This window comes from Drosophila sechellia, chromosome 3R (genome assembly GCF_004382195.2).
Source record: "Drosophila sechellia strain sech25 chromosome 3R, ASM438219v1, whole genome shotgun sequence".
NCBI classification, from domain to species: Eukaryota; Metazoa; Arthropoda; class Insecta; order Diptera; family Drosophilidae; genus Drosophila; species Drosophila sechellia.
In genome coordinates, this window is record NC_045952.1 from 7,876,929 (window position 1) to 7,895,442 (window position 18,514).

The 18,514-nt window shown below is 43.9% G+C and overlaps 3 protein-coding genes across 4 annotated transcripts; 1 reads left to right on the top strand and 2 right to left on the bottom strand.

Annotated features, from left to right (window-relative positions):
- Positions 1–192: 192 nt before the first annotated feature.
- Positions 193–1,659, top strand: LOC6619225. Its single transcript, XM_032723758.1, has 2 exons — positions 193–433; positions 654–1,659. The coding sequence occupies exons 1-2, from the start codon at positions 312–314 to the stop codon at positions 1,621–1,623; spliced, it is 1,092 nt and encodes a 363-aa protein (XP_032579649.1). The 5' UTR covers positions 193–311; the 3' UTR covers positions 1,624–1,659.
- LOC6619226 (cyclin-dependent kinase 2) lies at positions 1,652–3,378 on the bottom strand. Of its 2 annotated transcripts, XR_004362259.1 has the most exons (7): positions 3,164–3,378; positions 2,714–2,909; positions 2,541–2,651; positions 2,323–2,484; positions 2,065–2,262; positions 1,810–2,009; positions 1,652–1,729 (listed from the first exon to the last, which is right to left on the bottom strand). XR_004362259.1 is itself a non-coding variant. In XM_002043409.2 (6 exons), exons 1-6 carry the CDS (start codon positions 3,289–3,291, stop codon positions 1,860–1,862), a joined length of 945 nt encoding a protein of 314 aa, XP_002043445.1. In that variant the 5' UTR covers positions 3,292–3,378; the 3' UTR covers positions 1,652–1,859. The 2 variants fall into 2 exon arrangements, 1 of the variants encoding a protein (XP_002043445.1); XM_002043409.2 differs by having other exon boundaries at positions 1,652–2,009.
- A 3,292-nt stretch (positions 3,379–6,670) lies between these two features.
- On the bottom strand, positions 6,671–7,823 carry LOC6619228 (inactive serine protease PAMR1). The gene is made up of 2 exons (XM_032722744.1): positions 7,723–7,823; positions 6,671–7,664 (listed from the first exon to the last, which is right to left on the bottom strand). The coding sequence occupies exons 1-2, from the start codon at positions 7,775–7,777 to the stop codon at positions 6,919–6,921; spliced, it is 801 nt and encodes a 266-aa protein (XP_032578635.1). The 5' UTR covers positions 7,778–7,823; the 3' UTR covers positions 6,671–6,918.
- Between the last annotated feature and the right edge of the window lie 10,691 nt (positions 7,824–18,514).

Below are 18,514 nucleotides of genomic sequence, written 5' to 3' on the forward strand. Positions count from 1 at the left end.
TCTCCAAATTGGGTTAGTTGGTTTAGTGTCGGCATGAGTTAGTGCCACCAACATGGCCATAGCTTTGGAAATGATCTGGGGCTTGGGACAATGCCATTACAAATCAATTTGGCTAAGACTGTGGCCAACCGTTCTGTGAACCAATAAAAACTAATCCAACGAGCTGGTCAAAATGACAAAGGCAGGGCCATCGAGCTATTGACCACTGGTTTCGCGAATCGGATGAGTTTCAGTTTCCCTTCGACCGGGAACGGTAACGGACGCATTCAAAATACTATATTGTAAGCACGACGAATATAGTGTATCCAGCAATGCAGTGGCAATTGTTTACTGCCCTAGTGCTTTTTGTAGCATGGAGTTGTCCTTCGCAAGGAGTAAGGATATCCGCCCTCGAGATTGAGCGACGCTTGCCGCAAAAGCAGGCAAAGATTGGGTGAGCAAACGTTGACGACAGACAATGAAGTTTCGATTTTCGACAGATATGACATTTTTATATCCAGTATTCGGTAGTTTACGTACCTTATTTAGATTATTAGTGCATATTAAAGATATTTATCACATAAACAAATTGTTTATAAGAGTTTATATTTGAGTTGAAAAAAGTATAACTATGAGATTTTAAAGTAAAACTTTGAACGCAATTTTTATTCTAGCTCCAGAAACTATCCCATCGAGTATGTCCTGTTGCCGCGTGCTCGTGGTGGATACAGAAGGCGGTATATTCATAGTCTGGGTAAAGCAGCTCCTACAACAACTGAACGCCCGTTGGTTCGTGTATGGAATAGTTTCGTCCGCAGTGTTCAGCCCGCTTTCAGTTTTCGTAACCTGACCAATCCGCTGGCCAACTTCTTTAACGATGGCAGTGCGAACATCATCGAGACGTCGCCGGTTTATCTGCAGTCCTACGATGACGACCAGGAGCTGCAGCTTGAGGAACCAGCTCAAGTGGCCCCACAGACTACCAAGAAACGCAAGCGAAAGCGCCGCAAGCAACAAAAACGACGACCAGTCTACGACTCGGCGGAGAACGATGATGCCTACAGCCCTTACGATCCCTACTTTGTGCCACCTTCTCCGCCGCGGTCCGCCGAGCCTATGTTCTTTTACGACACCAATTCCGGTAGCTACTACGGAGTACAGCGCTTCAGTCCGCAGGATTTCCAAACTAATTTCTACGGCAGCTTCAATATTCCGCCGCCTAGGGAGGCAGAGGATGTGGAAGGCGAGCCTGAGGAGGAGACACCTGTAATGAGAAGACTTGGAACCAGAAAGGTGACCCTACTTCGACCACTGCCCCTATTGTCGGCCAAGGGCCAATCATTGACGAAGCTAGTAGAAGTCAGCAAACCGGAGCCTCCCATTGAGAATGAAGAAACCGCAGAGGAAACAGACAGCAGCGCAACGGGCGCTGCACCGACTAGCGATGACGACAACGGTGATATCGAAGCCCATTCACCGCTCTCCGAGAGCATGCGCAATACTCTTGGCACGTATATGCGCGACGATAGCCACACCCGACAGCGCCAGAGGCTCACTAGCGATGCAGCAGGGGATTTCGATTCCGCCGCCAAAGTCTCGCCACGCCATCATCAACGACACCTTGCCTGGCTGAGCTCCTGGTAATCCATGCTAAGCAATAAACTATAAACTCTTTACTTATGGATGATCGTGTATTTATCGTGTGTTAGGTGCGAGTGAAAATGGGGAATGCATGATAATGAGCTGGCAGCTGTAAAATAGATTAAATATAGACATCATATAATTGCACTAGTTTCGTCTTAAAGACAGTGAGGTAGATATCGAACTTACTATACTAAGAAACAAAAGTAATTTGCTAGATCTGGGGCTATTGGACACGATCAGACGAGCCGCGTTAGACGCGAAGCGCTGCCGGCATTGGGATCAACAGGCAGGGCTACATGATCAACATGCTGCACATTGCAGAAGTAAGCGTGCTGCAGTGCGTCCTTGGCTGAGATGCGCAGGTTGGGATCATAGCACAGCATTGACTGCAAGGTACAGAGTAGTGAATTTCCATTGCGGATTTACATTTTCTGCACTCACCATTATGAGTTCGTGAGCCTCGTGTTCGGTTATAGGTTGTGGCATGTTCGTTCCCTCCCATCTTGGGAACTTGGTCTTAAAGTCTGGCAGCTGCGTCACACCGGGCCAATTTGTTTCATCGGGTGTGCTTAAGGTACGGAAAATCCTATAAAGTTGATCGATCTCGCTGTCTCCGGGAAACAAGGAGCGGCGCATAATCTGTAATTTTGGGTTTAGTAATCAGATCCGCTTGGAACGTACATTCCATGATTACGCTACCATCTCAGAGAAAATGCAGCCTAGACTCCAGATGTCCACTCCCGTGGAGTAGAACTTCGTGCCCAACAGAATCTCTGGAGCTCGGTACCAAAGGGTGACAACTTCGTGTGTGTACGCCCGCATAGGCACGTTGAAGGCCCTTGCTAGGCCAAAGTCAGCCAACTGGAGTTGGAATTCGTTATCACAGAACCAACAGAGGGTAAAGCCTTTTGTCTCACCTTTATTTTGCCCGCCGTGTCCACGAGAAGGTTCTGGGGCTTGAGATCGCGATGCAGTATACGATTGGTGTGGCAAAAGCCGACGGCATCTAATATCTGATGCATATAGCTCTGCAAAGTGGCAAAATAAAATGTCAAAATATAATAATGCGCTGCAGAACTTGTGTACTTACCTTAATCAACTGAGGGGTGAAAACGTCTTTTTTCTTGTCCATCAGCTTCTTGAGATCCATGTTCAGGTACTCGAATATCATGTACAGATTGTTGCCGGAAATGACCACGTCAAAGAGTTGGACCACATTTGGGTGCTTAAGGTTCTTCAGCAGGGAGATCTCTCGAATGGCCGTCGAAGGAACACCCTCCGTTTCGCTGTGAATCGGAATTATGTTATTAAAAAAAGCTAAATGCTGGCAATCGTGGATACCCGCTGGCTAGCAAAAACCGATGATATCCTGCACCACGAAGCCGAATCATGTGGTGCTACGGACTTCGGAAACGGCGCAGCTCCCACATAATTCGGGCTGCGGGGTACAGGTGAACGACATTTCTCCCATGCTTGCCATGAACAACATGTGGATGGTTGGAGGACTGGAGAGCAGTCCTGCTCCATCTGGATTACGCACCCTTCTAGCCGAATCTTTTTGAGCGCCACATCCTGGCCGGTGGAGTTGCTACGCGCTTTGTAAACTATACCGTAGGTGCCCTCGCCGATCTTTTCGGCGCGTTGAAAGTTGTCTAGAATGGTGGTCATCGAGTTGGTTTACTCATTCAGTTTGTAAACAATTCTTTAGGTCGCTGTTGGCATAATAAAACCAATATTTTGGAGGGAAATTCTTCTTCTTTGGTGATGCTGCCATTCGCATGCAAACGCCGATAATTCAACTGACGCGCCACATATCGATAAGAATTCCTTAATCGATTATTCTTGCGATGTGACAGCTCTAGGGTTCACTATTCGTTATTTTTAAATGTAAGACAGATTAATTTTTTACACAAAACTTGTAAAACGTTTTATTTAGAAATAAAGGTAAAAAGGTAATAAAATGTAATAGGTTAAGGCATTTAAAATGGATAAATAAAGTTAAAGTCCAAATATTATTTATGCAGGTGCTCAATGTTTTATAAATGCACTCTTTTTACTTATTAAATAGGTGCTTTTAATACAATGTGACTTTCGTTTAATCCGTTGATTCTCGACTCTATCCAATTTATGTAAGGTGCGATGTACATGAAAAGATCTGCTCCTGAAACAAGCGAATCAAATTTAGCTAGGAGGTGCCCGATGAGGTAGTACTGCCCCGGTTCCCCATTTACTAGGCGAACTCCTGCCAGGATAGCACCTGATTGCAAAGCAGCTCCGCGGACGTACCCGCAAATTAGATGTGGTGATATGTGCTTGTACTGCTCCTCACACACCGAATGGACGACCAAGTGGGCAGAGGTCTTCCGGCGCAAGATGCTAGTGTCGTTGGTCCGTACTTCAAAGCCAATCACTTCCACGTTCTGTCCGGCTAAGGTCGGGGCAAACTCTCCAGATTGAGGAAGACATATGGGTTGGATGTGCTGGGCAAAGGGAACCTCCTTCCTCGAGCGGTGTGGGTGTAGTTAGGCGGAACGAAGATCTCGTCTATTTCGAAGGTCCCGCCGGAGGAGCACTCTGGTCGCCTAACATGACCGCGAAGGGGGTGTTCTCCCGGATGGACCTTCCATCCACGCAGAGAGCTGGCGCCAGGCCATGACGCGGATTAAGCAGTACGACGGTGCAGCGATAGCTGGTGGTAGATTTGTTTGCATCCCTATAGAGTATACGGCCCAGCCAAGGATGCTCATCCTGTTCCGCGAATGTTTTGTCGTTGTAAAGCTGATTCTCCAACAGTCTTCCACAGCGCTTAACTTCAGCGATGATACCAGTGGCTGATAAGTATAAATAAAGAAAACTGGTAGATAAGCATAATATTTTAATTGCATTACATCACTTACGCATAACCAGTATAACCAGTAGAACCTCCTTAACTGTCATCTCGCTCACATTTGGATGTCAACTGAAGAATGTGTTTTCCGATCGAGGAAATCACAATGATTTCGCACACTGAGACCAAAAACCCCTTGCAGATAAAGTGTGAAGTTATTTCTTATTGCCGCAATGCAATCTATTTTTCCAACACTTATTTAGTTACGTATGTATATGTGTGAAGAGGATTCTTTAGATGTGAACTTTGAAACTTTGAATGAAACTTTGTTCTGAATTTAATGATTATGGCAATGCCATTTGTTTAATATTTTAAATAATTGTTGTATTTTTCCGGACACTTAGTTATAAACTAAGAATGTTCCCAATCCAATTATGGAAAGGGTATATAAGCGTAAAGATATCGGGTATCTTGCGGTTTCTTTCGTACGGGCCGTGCGTTGATATTCCTAAAAGACGCCAAGCCTCAGATCCATTTACAACTTTGATACCCAATAGAGCTGCGCCAGTTAGGAAATCTTTATCCTGGTGGACGTACGCACAAATCTCATTGTGACTAAGTATGAAATCTTTATATTTTCGCTGACAATACTGGTGACCCGTGACCCTGGCCAGAGTATGAAGGCTTTTCGGATGCTTATCCACCAGCGTACTGACCACATCGAATAGACGGGCGATCACGTCATGGGAATCAGTATCCTCCGATACGGACAAACAGGATCTCAGTTGGGAGTTCAGCTTAAGGAAGCTCCAAACGATACTCTGGGTGAATGAAAATGCGACTTACGGCGTGTCTTCTGTTTCCAACCATAAAGCTGTACGCATCGCCCTTATCCAGGAATAGAACGCAGTGAGCAGGCACGAGGACATGGCGTCTGGTTATGGCCACTCCGGAGCAGGGATACCACACCCCACCCGCTGACCTGGTGTACCTAATCCTGCCCAGCCAGTTGAATTGCTGGCGACTATCTTCTTGGATTACTGGCCTTAAATTCGAGCATTCCCTTGAACTGCTGGCCAGAGAAGAAGGGTCCGGAAATTGAATAAGAGAATAAAGGCGGAGATCAGGGAGACTTAAATGCGATACCTACTTCCCAGAGTCATTAACGATAATGTGACGAAAATAGCAGCAAATTTGAATGAGAGCATATCGCCTTGCATTCCGTTTGACATTGTGGTATGTTGAAATGTCGGGCTACAACTGAGTTAATTCCGGAGTGCGAGATTTGCCATGTAATTGCGGACCCTTATCGTTTAAAAAGACATTCCGTGCATTTTATGTGCGTTGCATTTAAAATTGTAATTGTAATTGCTTGTGGCAGGCGCACGCAATTCGCTTACACTCCACTCCATCTTGTCTCAATTTGTGTTTTACGCGTTGCAATAAAAAAAGTGCCATAAAAATCCGTATTGTAATTTGCTTTCGCCTCTGCGTTTACTTTTCGCGTGCTTAGGCTCTAGCTGTGAATGTTTTTGGCGCGCGCATTTATGGCACATTAATCATTCCGGGCCACGGGGCGTATGCTTGATGACGACCTCACCGAATCCTTCAGCCACTTCGATCGGTACTCATGACGCTCCGATATCGAAAATTAGACATGATTCATTGGCACTGTAAACCTCGCAGCCGAGTGCCTCGATTACGAGTACTTCGCATTTCATTTCAATGAATTTATGACTGCAGCTGCTCCGGAATTTCCATATTCCATGGCTGCCACTCGATAAGGTTGCTCTGCTGCACCGGTTGAGATGAAAGCGAGTGGCTTGAGAACATAAATTATTCGCAGTTGATGTGTACTTAAGGCTTTTGGCGCCAGCCAAAAAAACTGTCGAAAAACTGCATTTCCCCCAAGAAACAGAAGGAGTGGGCGCTTGCCTAATGGCAAAAGTTTGGGGCCAATGTGAATTGAATTCCGTGCGGAGGACAACCCAATAGCGAGGACTCCCCACTGTGTTTTGGGGCTTCGCGTGATTTATGCATTTGGGTTTGGGTCAGGAGCCGGCAACTTTGCGCAAATAACCCGAAAGCGCTCTCAATTTATTAGCAACAGCAACTAAACGCGGGCAAATGGATAACCACGAATTTGGCAAACGACTTTGCTTCCTTATTTATAAACCCACCTGTCAAAAGTCGCAGCTTGGTTGCCAAAAATTAAAAATCTTTTTACTAATGAGAAAAGTTGGAAACTCTTCTTTACTTGGGGACTTTTTTAATTAATTAATATCTAAACTTCAGGTCTAACTTAAGTCCATTTTTGATCCTCTAGTGGATGCACATTTAAAAACATATCCTGTGTTTTAAGTTTTTAAGTAATTGAAAAAATAGTACAAGCATTGACTTTAGGTGCAACACATTCAAAAAGCTTTAGGAGTTTGATGTAAAATGATATGCTATTTTAGATGTTATCTTTACTTTGAGGAATTCTTCGAAATCCAATCTAGATGCGGTCGAATGTTTAAGTACCCTTGGTGATCTAGATCAGACGAGTAGAACCCAGCAACCGCAATTCCCAACAGATGAAACTTGCGTGGAGTGCCTGAAGCCTCTGTCAAAGCAGATCCTGAAAGAGGTCTCCACTCGGTGTTCCCACAGATCAGCTCCTCCGGAAAGCTGGCTTGCTTCTTATGGCACTCCTTGCTGTCAATTCTAGTGTATATCATTTTAATGCGTTTTTCCAACCTCTGCCTTCTGTTTAATGACGGTCCCTCCAGTCCGGCAACGATTAGCTTCGAATTGGAGGCTCCACTACTTGGAACCTCCGCCGAAGGCAAGCAAATGGGCTGAACCAAGTCTGAAAACACCACCTCCTTGGTCAGCTCTATTATGGCCAAGTCGTTTTCGAATTTCCTAGGTGAGTAATCTGGATGGACGGTGACCGCGCTGACAAGATTGATGTTGCTGGAGTCGGAGTCCCCGAAAACAACGCCATAAATGCTTTCCGAGTCATCCGTTGAAACACAGTGAGCTGCGGTCACAACGTGTCTGGAATCTATAAGAATGCCAGCGCAGAGCAATTTATTGCTGCCATCCTTAGGCACTTCAACGATCCGTCCAATCCAAGGATGTTCGGTAGGCTCCGCAATGATATTGTCACTATTGTACTGCTTCTCGTTGAATGTCCCACATTCCTGGCCTACGGAGGCTGCTGGGATTGCTAGAATTTAAGCATTTATAAGTTGCAGTTTTAAAAAAGAGCTTCCTACGAAACTCACTTGCATATAAAGTGGTTATTGTCACTAGAAAAGTGAGGAGTTTACGAGACCACATCGTGTTGGTTAAAAGATTCCAGTAGCACTGAGACGTGATCAGTCTCATCGAGCCTTCTTATATGGCGATCAGCAATAGTTCTGTCCAGTAAATCCAGTTTTAAAGCTGGTAGTTCTCGGAACTAATATCGTTATAGTTAATAAAAGTTAATAAAAGCAGTATATACTCATAAATGTATGCGACAAGAGATTGTAAGAGACACAATATTTACTTAATACTCTTTCATAATTTCCCAATTACACCAATTATTCTAGACATTTTTTAGATGTCATATAGAACAACTACTCTGCATTTTAGAAAATCTATGAACCATAAATATTAAATTCATTTTTTTTATTTTAATGGCGATTTTATATAAAAGTTTAGTATACTCTGTTGCTCTACGAGTACCCTTTACATTATAGTACTATTTTATAGTGTCAGACTTTAATTGTTGCTTCCGATTTATTTGAAAATGTAAATTAAGCAACACTGCTTAGATTAATAAGTTGTTTATTAACACATTAAAAACAAGTGTGGGCGTGGCCAAAGATCGGTGTAACAAATAATAAAATAAGCTAAAATTAAAACATTTTCCAAAAGTGTGGGGGTGACAGTTTGGTTAGTTTCCTAGTTTAGTTTAAACTCAGCCCCTAGCTGAATGATAATGGCAAACCAATTAAGATTGTGATGAATAAATAAATAATAGGGATTCGGGAGTATGAATCATTTGTCAGAGCTCATGAACTCGCGAATTTATGAATAAAAGATTTATTGCCCGTGCATATGAATTTATTTATTTACAATCGGCCAAGCGCGAAATCTGCATGCCTAATTGAGCGTTATGTAATTAAATCAATTCAAATTTATCGTTAACAATTGTTTGCGGTCCATAAAGAGTTGGTTTCAGGAATAGACCATTTATCGGGAAATCGTTAGGGGAAATAACAGCGGAAGCAACCTGTTAACATTTTGAACATTTTGCACTGTCGGTTTGCTATAACTGACGAACATAATAAAATCAAACGATGCCAATTACCGCTGGACAGCTTTAGCCTGAATCCCACCATCGATCCAATCCTCCAAAGGTGTTGACCAAATGTCAAAGCTTCTGGCGACAACAAGGACATCGGGCGAAGAAACAGGGCTCGCTGAAACTACATCGTTTCCAGCTAACGAGCAGGCACATGTCCTGGCTGCAGTAAAAGCAATGATGCCAGGATATTCGCACAGCAACATCAACAGCAGCGGGAAAGGCAACGCCAGAAGGTCCTGGCATTGTCATCAGGAGAAGCAAATGGCTGGCAAAAATGCAACTTGTAATTTGAACAAAAGCCAATCAGTTACAAACGCCGCCAACAGATGTTAGTCTCTACATACGTGTATTTGTGGCGAAAGCCGTTATGTAGACACTGAAAAAAATAATAGGCGCCCTAATCAACTATTTTTATAGTCAAAAGCAAATGTCACATACTTAAAATAGACCAAAATGAGTGGTTCAAACTATTAAAATGCTTAAAAAAATGTACTGACTAAAAGTTTAAGGTCTCATTTATCCAAATCGTCAAAATGAAAATATAATCTGTACCGTGTAATTTTATATTGATAAATAAAAGTAAGTAACTCCAATATGAGTTTGTACGAGTTCAGAAGTTTTGAGTTCGAACAAGACGTAAAAAAGGTTACAATCGATTTAAAAGGATTATGGGAAATCTATTTCAGCTTTGATGCCAATCAAAATCAAGCTAAGCTCGTTTGTGGAAAACCAATGGATAATTCGTGTGGGTTGTACAAATATCAGCGTGATTACTTTTGATTTTGCTTATTTACACATACCCAGATGTATTTATTCGCCTGTAAATTTAAGTTGCCACGCATCAACGTTACTATAGAAGCACATACTGCCCAGATGTGTGTGTTTGTGTGGGTTAAGTTTAAAAGTTGTTCATGCCTAGCATTTGAAATTTGTTGCGAAATTATATTGCGGCTTGTTTATTTCGTTCCTGCTTCGTATGCGCCGCGTTGCGTATACGCGCCGTGGGCGCCCAAGGCGCCACTTCAGTACACACGCAGCCAGCACAAGATAGTAAATACGAGATACTAGATACAACCGTACACCAAGGCCCTGCAAATCCGGCAGCTTCTTCCGCACATTTTCGCAAATAAGTTTCGAAAAGAAAAGCGAAATAAACGCCGTCGTCGTTTATATATTATTATGCTGTTGTACAAAAAGGATTGTTGTCGCCCTTGGCACGATAAATGGCCCAAGAGTTCACGTTATGTGTGGGAAATCTATAAAAAGTTATAAAAGTGTCATTAGCGCCAACAATGGAAATCCCGACAGCATGAGGACCGACCCACTAGTGTGAGATATTTCATCGTCCCGCTGAATCCTTGTTATAATCCGTGTCCCGGCAACTTGTTGTTGCCACCAACTTTTGCACCGCTTTGCATTGGCAGTGACCCGATTTGCCCTCCTCCAATCCCTTCTCCAGTCCGTTCGTAAATAATTCACAGCCCTGCTAACTAACAAACAATATGGGAAAAGTAAAAGGTTTTCCATGTACCAAGTATTTGAAAATGCCATATTTGCCAAAGTCTCTCGGTCCCAACCTTGAACGCCTATCATCTGTTGTTTATCACGCACTTATTTGCTTGCCGTTCGGCTTTATTCTTGGCTTGCATTATTAAGTGCTGAAATGGACATTAACAACTGCTTGAGCTTCCTTCAGATTAAATGGAATGAATATCTATATCGACTGGGCTGTTTATACTGATCAAGAAATATACTTTATAAATATTACAATACTTAACTTCTGATTGAAATCAATAGGCGCTGTGCAAGGGTATAATGTTAGAAAATATTAATAAGTGTGCTTAAACTAAAACCAAATCTGTAAATGGTTTATTTACCGTTTCGCCTTTACGGCCAAAGTTTGCCCGTCATCATCCTTACTAGGCCTGTCACATTGAATCAGATAAGTTTAGGTGCCTCACCTCTGGGCCCGCCATCCTGGCATGGGCTTTGACAAATTTCAGCAAAGTGGATTAATTTGTTTTATTCCTCATCCAGTGCTGTCCACTTATTAGAGAGCAACTTTTGCGACGAAGATAAGAAAAGTTGGCTTGGCCAGGTCCGACCTGGCTTTAGTTCATTTGGGCCAGCTAGAGAACTTTAATTAAGGACCAGCCAGACGGCAGGTGGAAGCAACAGGTGATTTCCGTCAATCGCTCGATGGCTGACTAGCCAATTAGAGCTCTCCAGCCGACCAGGTCTGAGGGATCTTCGGGGAGGAAAAGGCGGAGGCAAAGGCTTCCCCAACTTTGGCCGTTAATCTCCATTTCAAAAGTTCACGAGCAGTTCGAGATATAAACAACGAGATTTGGCGCATTATGCAAGTGGGAGCATTTAGGCCATAGTCCGTTGTGGTCCGTAGTTTCAGTTCCCATCGTTTCACTGCCACCACGTTCCATCGGTCCTTCGACTTGGCCGACTTGACTGTCGGCTGGGCTTGCCTTTTGGCAGTTGCCAAATGGCAGCCACTGCGCATGAACGACGCCCACTCCTCGCCGATTTGCGGCGTTTTGCCCACATGCGAAATTTTAACGTGTTTTTGTGGCTCGAACTTTGCTACCCACATACACCCGTACATCTGAATAATTGCATGGAATTTCGTTTGGCATTTGGTGTATTCTTTGCTAGCGAGTGATTTGAAATTTTAGCTGTAACAGGAGCTGCAACACAGAATAACACATTAATGGGCTCCGCAAAAATGCAATCCGCTGCCCACTCTGCGTATACGCATCGTTCTGCCATTGTTGCGAATTCGACTACGTGGGCGTTCTGGCTCCTTTGACACGGTACCCCGTCATGTATGGATATTGCCTAAGGGCTGGCAGGAAAATATTTAACTTTCACTTTGCTCCCAAACACGGCAGCTGTGCGTGCATTTGATTATTCGTGTTTGTACAGCAGCGAAATGATGGAGTACTTCGTACTCGTACCGGAAAAAAGTGAAATAAGAAAAAGCTGATGGGAACAATCAAAAGTCGCTACTGACAACGGAAATCTGCCGCCAGGCAGGGAATTTGTTCATTCGTTTCGCCAGATACAATTCGCATTTTAATTCATTTTATTCCATGTTTATGCACTCGCTCGATCCCGCTCATTTTCGCCTTTCCCTACAGGATGACATTTTGAGGAATTTAATTTAATTTGCCGACTCTTCATTTAAAGCTGTATACTTGATATTCTGCCATCCTTTATTCTCTCGGGCAATTCGCTCTGGTTTTGCTTGGCATTATAGGATATTGCGGCGACATCGTTGCTGTGTTTACTTTTTAGAGAAGACAAGCAGATAAACGAATGAATAGAATAAATTCGCAGCCAGATTTATTTTAAGTTCAACCCGTCAAATGTCAAGTTGATGGGGGCTAATTAAATCACCGAAAGTGGCTTAAAGATTGGAGCATGCCGAATGCTGCGGGTTTGTTCTGGGAATAAATTGTATCTGGAAATTGGAAACCTCCCGAAATTCATTAAAACATTTTTGTTGACTCCTTCGATGTTCTGTTTTAATTGTTTTTTTTTTTAAGATTTTATTTTAGTGAAAATACCTGTTGAGCGGAATATTAAAAATGTAAGGCATTGAAGTTTAATTTACTTCAATCATTTGGCACTTTTAGGAATTTTTCCAAGTGTCTTGAAAGCGGATCCTTTTTGGCCTTGAGACCATGTCAGCTTCTGCCCCCTTAGACATGTCTGTATAATTTCAGCTGACAAGCTGACTGCAAGTAAATCTTTTTAAAATAAAAATTTCGAAAAAATGCTGCGAATTAAGCTACTGCATGAAGACCAAATTTAAAGAGCCTTACAAATATTATTCGGATACAAGCTAGCTAAATCCATTGGATCAAAGCCAACAACTTCACAGTGACACTCTAAGCGGCTGACAGTTTGGTAGAGTCATTAGCTGGAAACTAGTCTCGCCAGCGGGCCGAGAGCTCTGATTTAATTGCGAAACACTGAAACTTGTGGCCGAGTGTATGCCATGTGGAAGCCACAATGGCCGTTACTCATCTCATCTGCCATGGCAACCGTGGAAATCGTGGAAATCGCAGCGGGACTGCAGATTGGCGGCGGAGGATTCGCTGGCGATGCGGTTGCCATAATGCCCGTAATTACTTTGTTAATGCTCAGCGTATTATGTCAGCAAATTAAATTATGTACGGTGCGAGCACAGAGGAAGGACGACAATGCTCCATTTCTCATTGCCCCACAGCGGGCGCCAACTGCCAGCAGCCATCCTATTGAAAATTTAAGGACGCTGCGCACACTTAAATTTTTAAAGCGCCCAGGGACCACTTGACTGCCACGACACGGCGAGAGGAAGGACTTTTGCGGTTGACTTTAATTAAGCGCGACGGAAATTCGAATGGGGTTGCAGTGCTCCTTAATCCACTGACTGAGTTTCCCGCACATTTCACGGGATTAGCCCCAAGGACAAGGTACTACGCTGCTCCTGGTGAATCAACTTGGGGTGATTGCAATCTGGAGATTTATTAGGGCAACAAGTTCTGGCAGTTCATGTGATAAGAAATCAGACATTTAATTGTCAGACAAAAAAAAAACATCAAGTATTTATTCTTCACACTTAAATTTAAGACATTCTACCTTAAATAAAATTTCATAATTTAAAAGCTTTTAAAATTGCAGTAAAAGAGACCCGTTTGAATGATAAGGGACCTTGCATCCTCACATTCCATTCAGGTAAGACGGATTAGAACGATTTTCTAGTGCTTACCCCTGCCACTTGCCACTCAGTTCCCACTGTTAGCCACAACACACTCCAATTACTGTACCTATTCTCCGAGTGCCTCAATGGAAGCCCAGGAGGAGCGAATTCCCCTGCACTGCCATGACACTCGGAAATTTTTATTGTAAAGTTTAAGCAAATATTTACCCGGCAGATGGTCGACGGGGGTGGGCTGGGAGCTGGCTGCTCTTGCCGATAATTGAATTAGGGATGCCGGCAAGGTGACTGGGATCCTGGGCGAAGGCTGGCGGAAAATTAAAGTCAGCAGTAAAGGGTGATGCCATGATTTCTGGGAAGCTCCGGCTCTGAGGGCTTTAATAACCTAATGACTCCTGGTCCGAAGGGATTTGTGTTCCGACTGTGACCTTGCAAATCCGACTCCCTAATTGAGTCAGCCGACAGCCGGCTTGGAATTGGCCTGATTGCGTCTCAGGCACAAACCCAAACCCATCAGTGTCTCGCTAATTTCTTGCATTCAACGTCAGTCTGCCGACAGGCAAAGTGTATTTGGGGCCAGCTGGGAATGAAATTAGAGGGCAACTTCAGTTTATTTAGTCGCTTGTAATTGCATTTGCTTGTTAACTCGATTCCCAGCTGCCTTTGACTCGACTAAATGCAGCAACAAATGGCAGCTAAATGCCACCCGCCACAGAGCCCTCTCGGACTAACTCACTTGGCCAAGAGGTTGCCAAAAAGCTTGGACATCCACTTCCATGTCACCGCAGGCAGTGCAAAGTTTCACTGTCTCTCATGTCGGTTGTCCTCGGTTCCTGGCGTCACTGTCGATTGATTCTTCCTGTCCAGTAGCTGCAATCAAATGTACTAGTAATGGAAATGTTTTACTGATTTTTTATATCTTAGCTTTCACTGAAAAGTGAGGTTGTAAGAATCAGGTGATATTTATGCATTCCTGGTTCTGATTGTACCACACTCTTCATCGGCATTACAAGTCGGGTCGTTACTATATGCCTTTTTCAAAATTTAATTTCTTGTGGTAGGTACGCTTCAATACAGCCTAGGTACTGTCAAGGTACGTGCAAAGTACACCCTAGGTACTACGGACCACCCAAACTATAAGAAAACACACACCGCTAATACCAGTATACCAAATCCAAAGTAAACTCCCTACCCAACCGTGCGATTGCTTAAATAGAAAGATTAGGTATAAGAATTCTGGGGATTTGCTTTGCCAAGATTAAGTTGTGTCCTGACCTGGTTAGCTTATAAAACCAAGAGCTCTTCCCACCAGCTGGAAAATGCCCAAATAAGTGAAAAGCCACTTGGTCGAGCCAACTAATTTCTCAAAGGATTTCGGCTTCACTTAGTTGTCCATTGTTCGGGAGTGTTGTGGACTTGGGATTTGCTTTCGATTACGGCTGTCTAGTTGGGGAGTCGGGTCATTGCATTGGAACCGTCTATTAGCATGGATTTCTTGACACCCTCCGAGTTGGCCAACTACTCGTGTGGTGGTGATTACATTTGTAAGCCGCCAAAACGGATGGCCAAGGTATTGATTTTCAGCAGGCCAAAGGAATATTCGGTGGAGTGGCCCACAACGAATAATGCCAAATAAGTTGGCAACCATTAATAAACACTCAAGCAGTCAGACAGAACTTTGATTTGGAGTCGTCCGGCTGTCAAGTGCAAACAAAGGTCAGCTTTTGAACCCCTTGGCCGCCAGAAATCTCCGCCTGCGGTTGTCCTTCGGCATCAACTGCGTTATTAAGTGCCCCAGTACTGCTGCTGGCCAGCAGTACCATAAACCACAAATCTGATTTGTGGCCAAACAGAGATCCAGGACCTTTAAACAGACTCCTTTCGGCCAGGGCCTTCAGATTTCGCTCGAAATTTAAGCGACGCAAACAAACAGAAGATGCCAGCGATGCCGCCCACACGGATGACACAATTGGGATTCCATTATGTGTTCTGTTGACGAATGCATAATTGAATCTAAAGTACTTCATTTGTCCCATAAACACGTTCGACTCTTATTTCGCTCACTTATAAATAAACCGCAAAAAATGGGAAATGTGAATAAAAAGAGGAATTGTTGACGTTGTCGGCGGCGAAAAGCCACGTGCAGGCACAAATAGCAAACAGCCAGAAACAACAATTCGATTTCTGTTTAGTTAAAATACACACCTATAAATAATATATACCTTTGTGCCCGGCTTGGTTTGGGGTTTTGCCTCAGTGTGGTTCTGTGTGTATGTGGGGGTAGGGGTCTGTGGAGCATCAGGTATTGATATATGGAGCCACATTCTCATGCCTTCTGCGTGTACAACAATCGACAAAAATCGACTGGAATGAAAGGCCCTTGACTTTATGGTTAGGCTTATTCCGTTCGTTTCGTTTCGGTTTATGGCGTTTTTGCCCGCCAACGTTTGTGTGCTCAGCAAACAGAAAGCAAAATCAGGAGGTGGAAGCTGGGAGGTGAAAGGTGGACCACCCACCCAAACACACATTAGTTTAAAAGGCTTCCTGGGCCCCTGTACATATTCAATTTATTTAATAGAATTGCGTTATTTGTGCGCTAAATGAATTTCCCGTTGAAGAGCGGCGCACGTATGGCTCAAATTATGGCCGGACCTAATCATGTAAAGGCAATCTGGAGTGGCTTACAAATTTCAAACGCCCAGTGGCTGGTTGTCAAGCCCGAAACTAAGGCTTTAAGCTGTTAAAATCGCTGCCAGCTAAACACCAACCACACTGCATGTGTAATTAACTCAATAACAAGATAATTATAACGACATCAGATTTGTGCGCAGAAAACACAGTTTATCCATTACAAGAGCTGAGACGTGACAGGCACTGAAAAGTTGTAGTTTAGGTTTTATTAAATAATTTGATTATTAGTCAACAGGCGACAACGGGGCGGATGTGTGATGCTCCGGCGTTAAGCATATGTTGCTCCTCAGGATTGCAAAGGCCTAGGGGTGGGGGTGGCGAGTGCGAAGGGTCGGTCGCTGCGGCGGAAAGGAAACTTAATTTTCGTGTTGAATTTTTGCATATTTTATTAACCGAAGCAGCCGGCTAGGGACGCGGTGCCGCAACAACCCAATCATAAAAGTTGCCCCATTGTCGACGTCTTCCTTTAATTTTATGCACAAACACAAACTCCGGACAAAGTTGGGCAAGGGTTTGCTCCTCTGTTTATTTGCGAGCCGAAGAGCGTGTTTAGGATTTGCCCCGGAATGCCAGTTTACACTCCTACGTAGTATAGATTTAAATTAAATCTTAGACATTGTTTGGATTGTGTGGAATCAAAGCGGAGGCGGATGTCTTACACTCCAATTTCAGTCAGACTTTAATCGCAGAGTTTTGGCAACAGGCAGCTGGCAATTTCCTGGGGCACATTAGCTATCCCAGCTCCCCGTGGCAACCGCCATAGTCTACTTTTGGGCGAACGCCAAAAGAGTATAAAATGGCCGCAGAACTCGGGAGCAGCACAATTTAATTTGTATATATCTGGGCTTTGGTTAACGACTTTACTTATTTACGATTGGCATTAAATGGTTAACACGTGTCCGCTCCACTGACTTTGAGTCTCTTAAAGATCTCGATGCTGCAAGCGCCCGTAATCTTTCGACCGCGAGGAGTCCACTGTTTGCCTTCGATTTCCCGCATTTCTCGGAACACGCATACGCAGTGGAGTCCAGCCAAAAGAGCAGATGCACACGGACAGTTGAGATAAAGGACGACTGCTTATGGGCATCCGATACGGAGCGAAATGCAAATGCCAGGACACGTATCGCTTTCGACTTGTGCAATTCCTGCGCTCCCAATTCCGGCTACTGCCAAGGCCAAAAAAGTGCGGGCATTGTCGGATTTTTGGCTTTCGATGTTGGCCAGAACGAGGTGGGCGGCACCAAGAACTTTTATCCCCTCTTATCTTTGCGCCTGACTGCCGTTGAATGTAAGTTGGAGGAGTGCAAGTACTACACAATAAGAAACGGTTGGAAATTTATTCCCGTTCGAAAGTACTGATTATGGTATCCCGATTTAGACATTAATCTATATATTTCAGCTTTATAAGTATTTTTACAAAATTGATATTGCAAATTAGAAGTCTGCTTTAATAATCTGACTGGAATCCCTTTCAGTGTCCCAGGCAGACTAATTTGGAATGTATGCTCGAGCGAATGCTCGAAAATAAAAATAGCTTTGTTCCAGCGACCTTCAAATCGAGTGGTCATGTGCTCGTGTACTCATAAACATCGAATCATTTGACCGCCGGGTTGTTGGACTGCCTGCACATTAGACGTTTCAATCAAAGTGTCATTCCATGTTAATTGCTTTTCTGTTGCGGTTTGGCGACGCTTGTCCCCAAAAAGTTCAAAGTTCGTCGCTGGATGAAAGCAATGGCCCAGAACCCTTTTCGTTTTTTCTTTTTTTTTGTTCGAATTAGAATGGTAAGCAGTCGGGTTGGCAGGCGCACTATATCCATGCTAGACCTCACTTTCACACATATCCGCCAGCTGTCCTCCGGTCTCTTCGTTGGAATAGAGCTTTGCAATCCCGCAGCTTCCCTGGCCCCTTCGCCCCGTTTCCATTTTGTCCAACGGATGGCACTTTTTTCAATTTGCGTCTGCCACAATGGGTTATCAAATGACAACGTGCAAAGTGCTCGGCATCACCACATCCTGCGGATGGAAGGATGAAGCTGCCTGGGTCTATTCAAATCCAATTGGAGCCTGTTTCAAATCGATTTTTATTATTTTGCATTTATATTTTACTTCACCCTTTCTTGCCGCCCTGCTGCTGCCCTGGCCAGGATTTGTGCCGAGCTCTTTGTGAATCTGGGTCTGGCATTGTGGGCCAATCAAGGTGACCGTCGACTGACATCGGGCTCGTTAAGGCCACCACAAAATTCCCAGCTATTCCGCCGGCATGATGCCAGGACAAATTCTGATTAATCAGAGTCTTTAAGCTCCGGTCTGAA

What these genes read in the sequence shown, in the direction of transcription:
- LOC6619228 (XM_032722744.1), bottom strand. Translation starts at nt 7,777, where the DNA reads ATGTGGTCTCGTAAACTCCTCACTTTTCTAGTGACAATAACCACTTTA. An exon ending in AATAACCACTTTATATGCAA is followed by an intron (nt 7,665 to 7,722) that starts GTGAGTTTCGTA and finishes CTTAAATTCTAG; the next exon opens with CAATCCCAGCAGCCTCCGTA.
- LOC6619225 (XM_032723758.1), top strand. Translation starts at nt 312, where the DNA reads ATGCAGTGGCAATTGTTTACTGCCCTAGTGCTTTTTGTAGCATGGAGT. An exon ending in CAAAAGCAGGCAAAGATTGG is followed by an intron (nt 434 to 653) that starts GTGAGCAAACGT and finishes TTTTTATTCTAG; the next exon opens with CTCCAGAAACTATCCCATCG.
- LOC6619226 (XM_002043409.2), bottom strand. Translation starts at nt 3,291, where the DNA reads ATGACCACCATTCTAGACAACTTTCAACGCGCCGAAAAGATCGGCGAG. An exon ending in ACACGGCGGGCAAAATAAAG is followed by an intron (nt 2,485 to 2,540) that starts GTGAGACAAAAG and finishes TTCCAACTCCAG; the next exon opens with TTGGCTGACTTTGGCCTAGC. An exon ending in AGGCTCACGAACTCATAATG is followed by an intron (nt 2,010 to 2,064) that starts GTGAGTGCAGAA and finishes TGTACCTTGCAG; the next exon opens with TCAATGCTGTGCTATGATCC.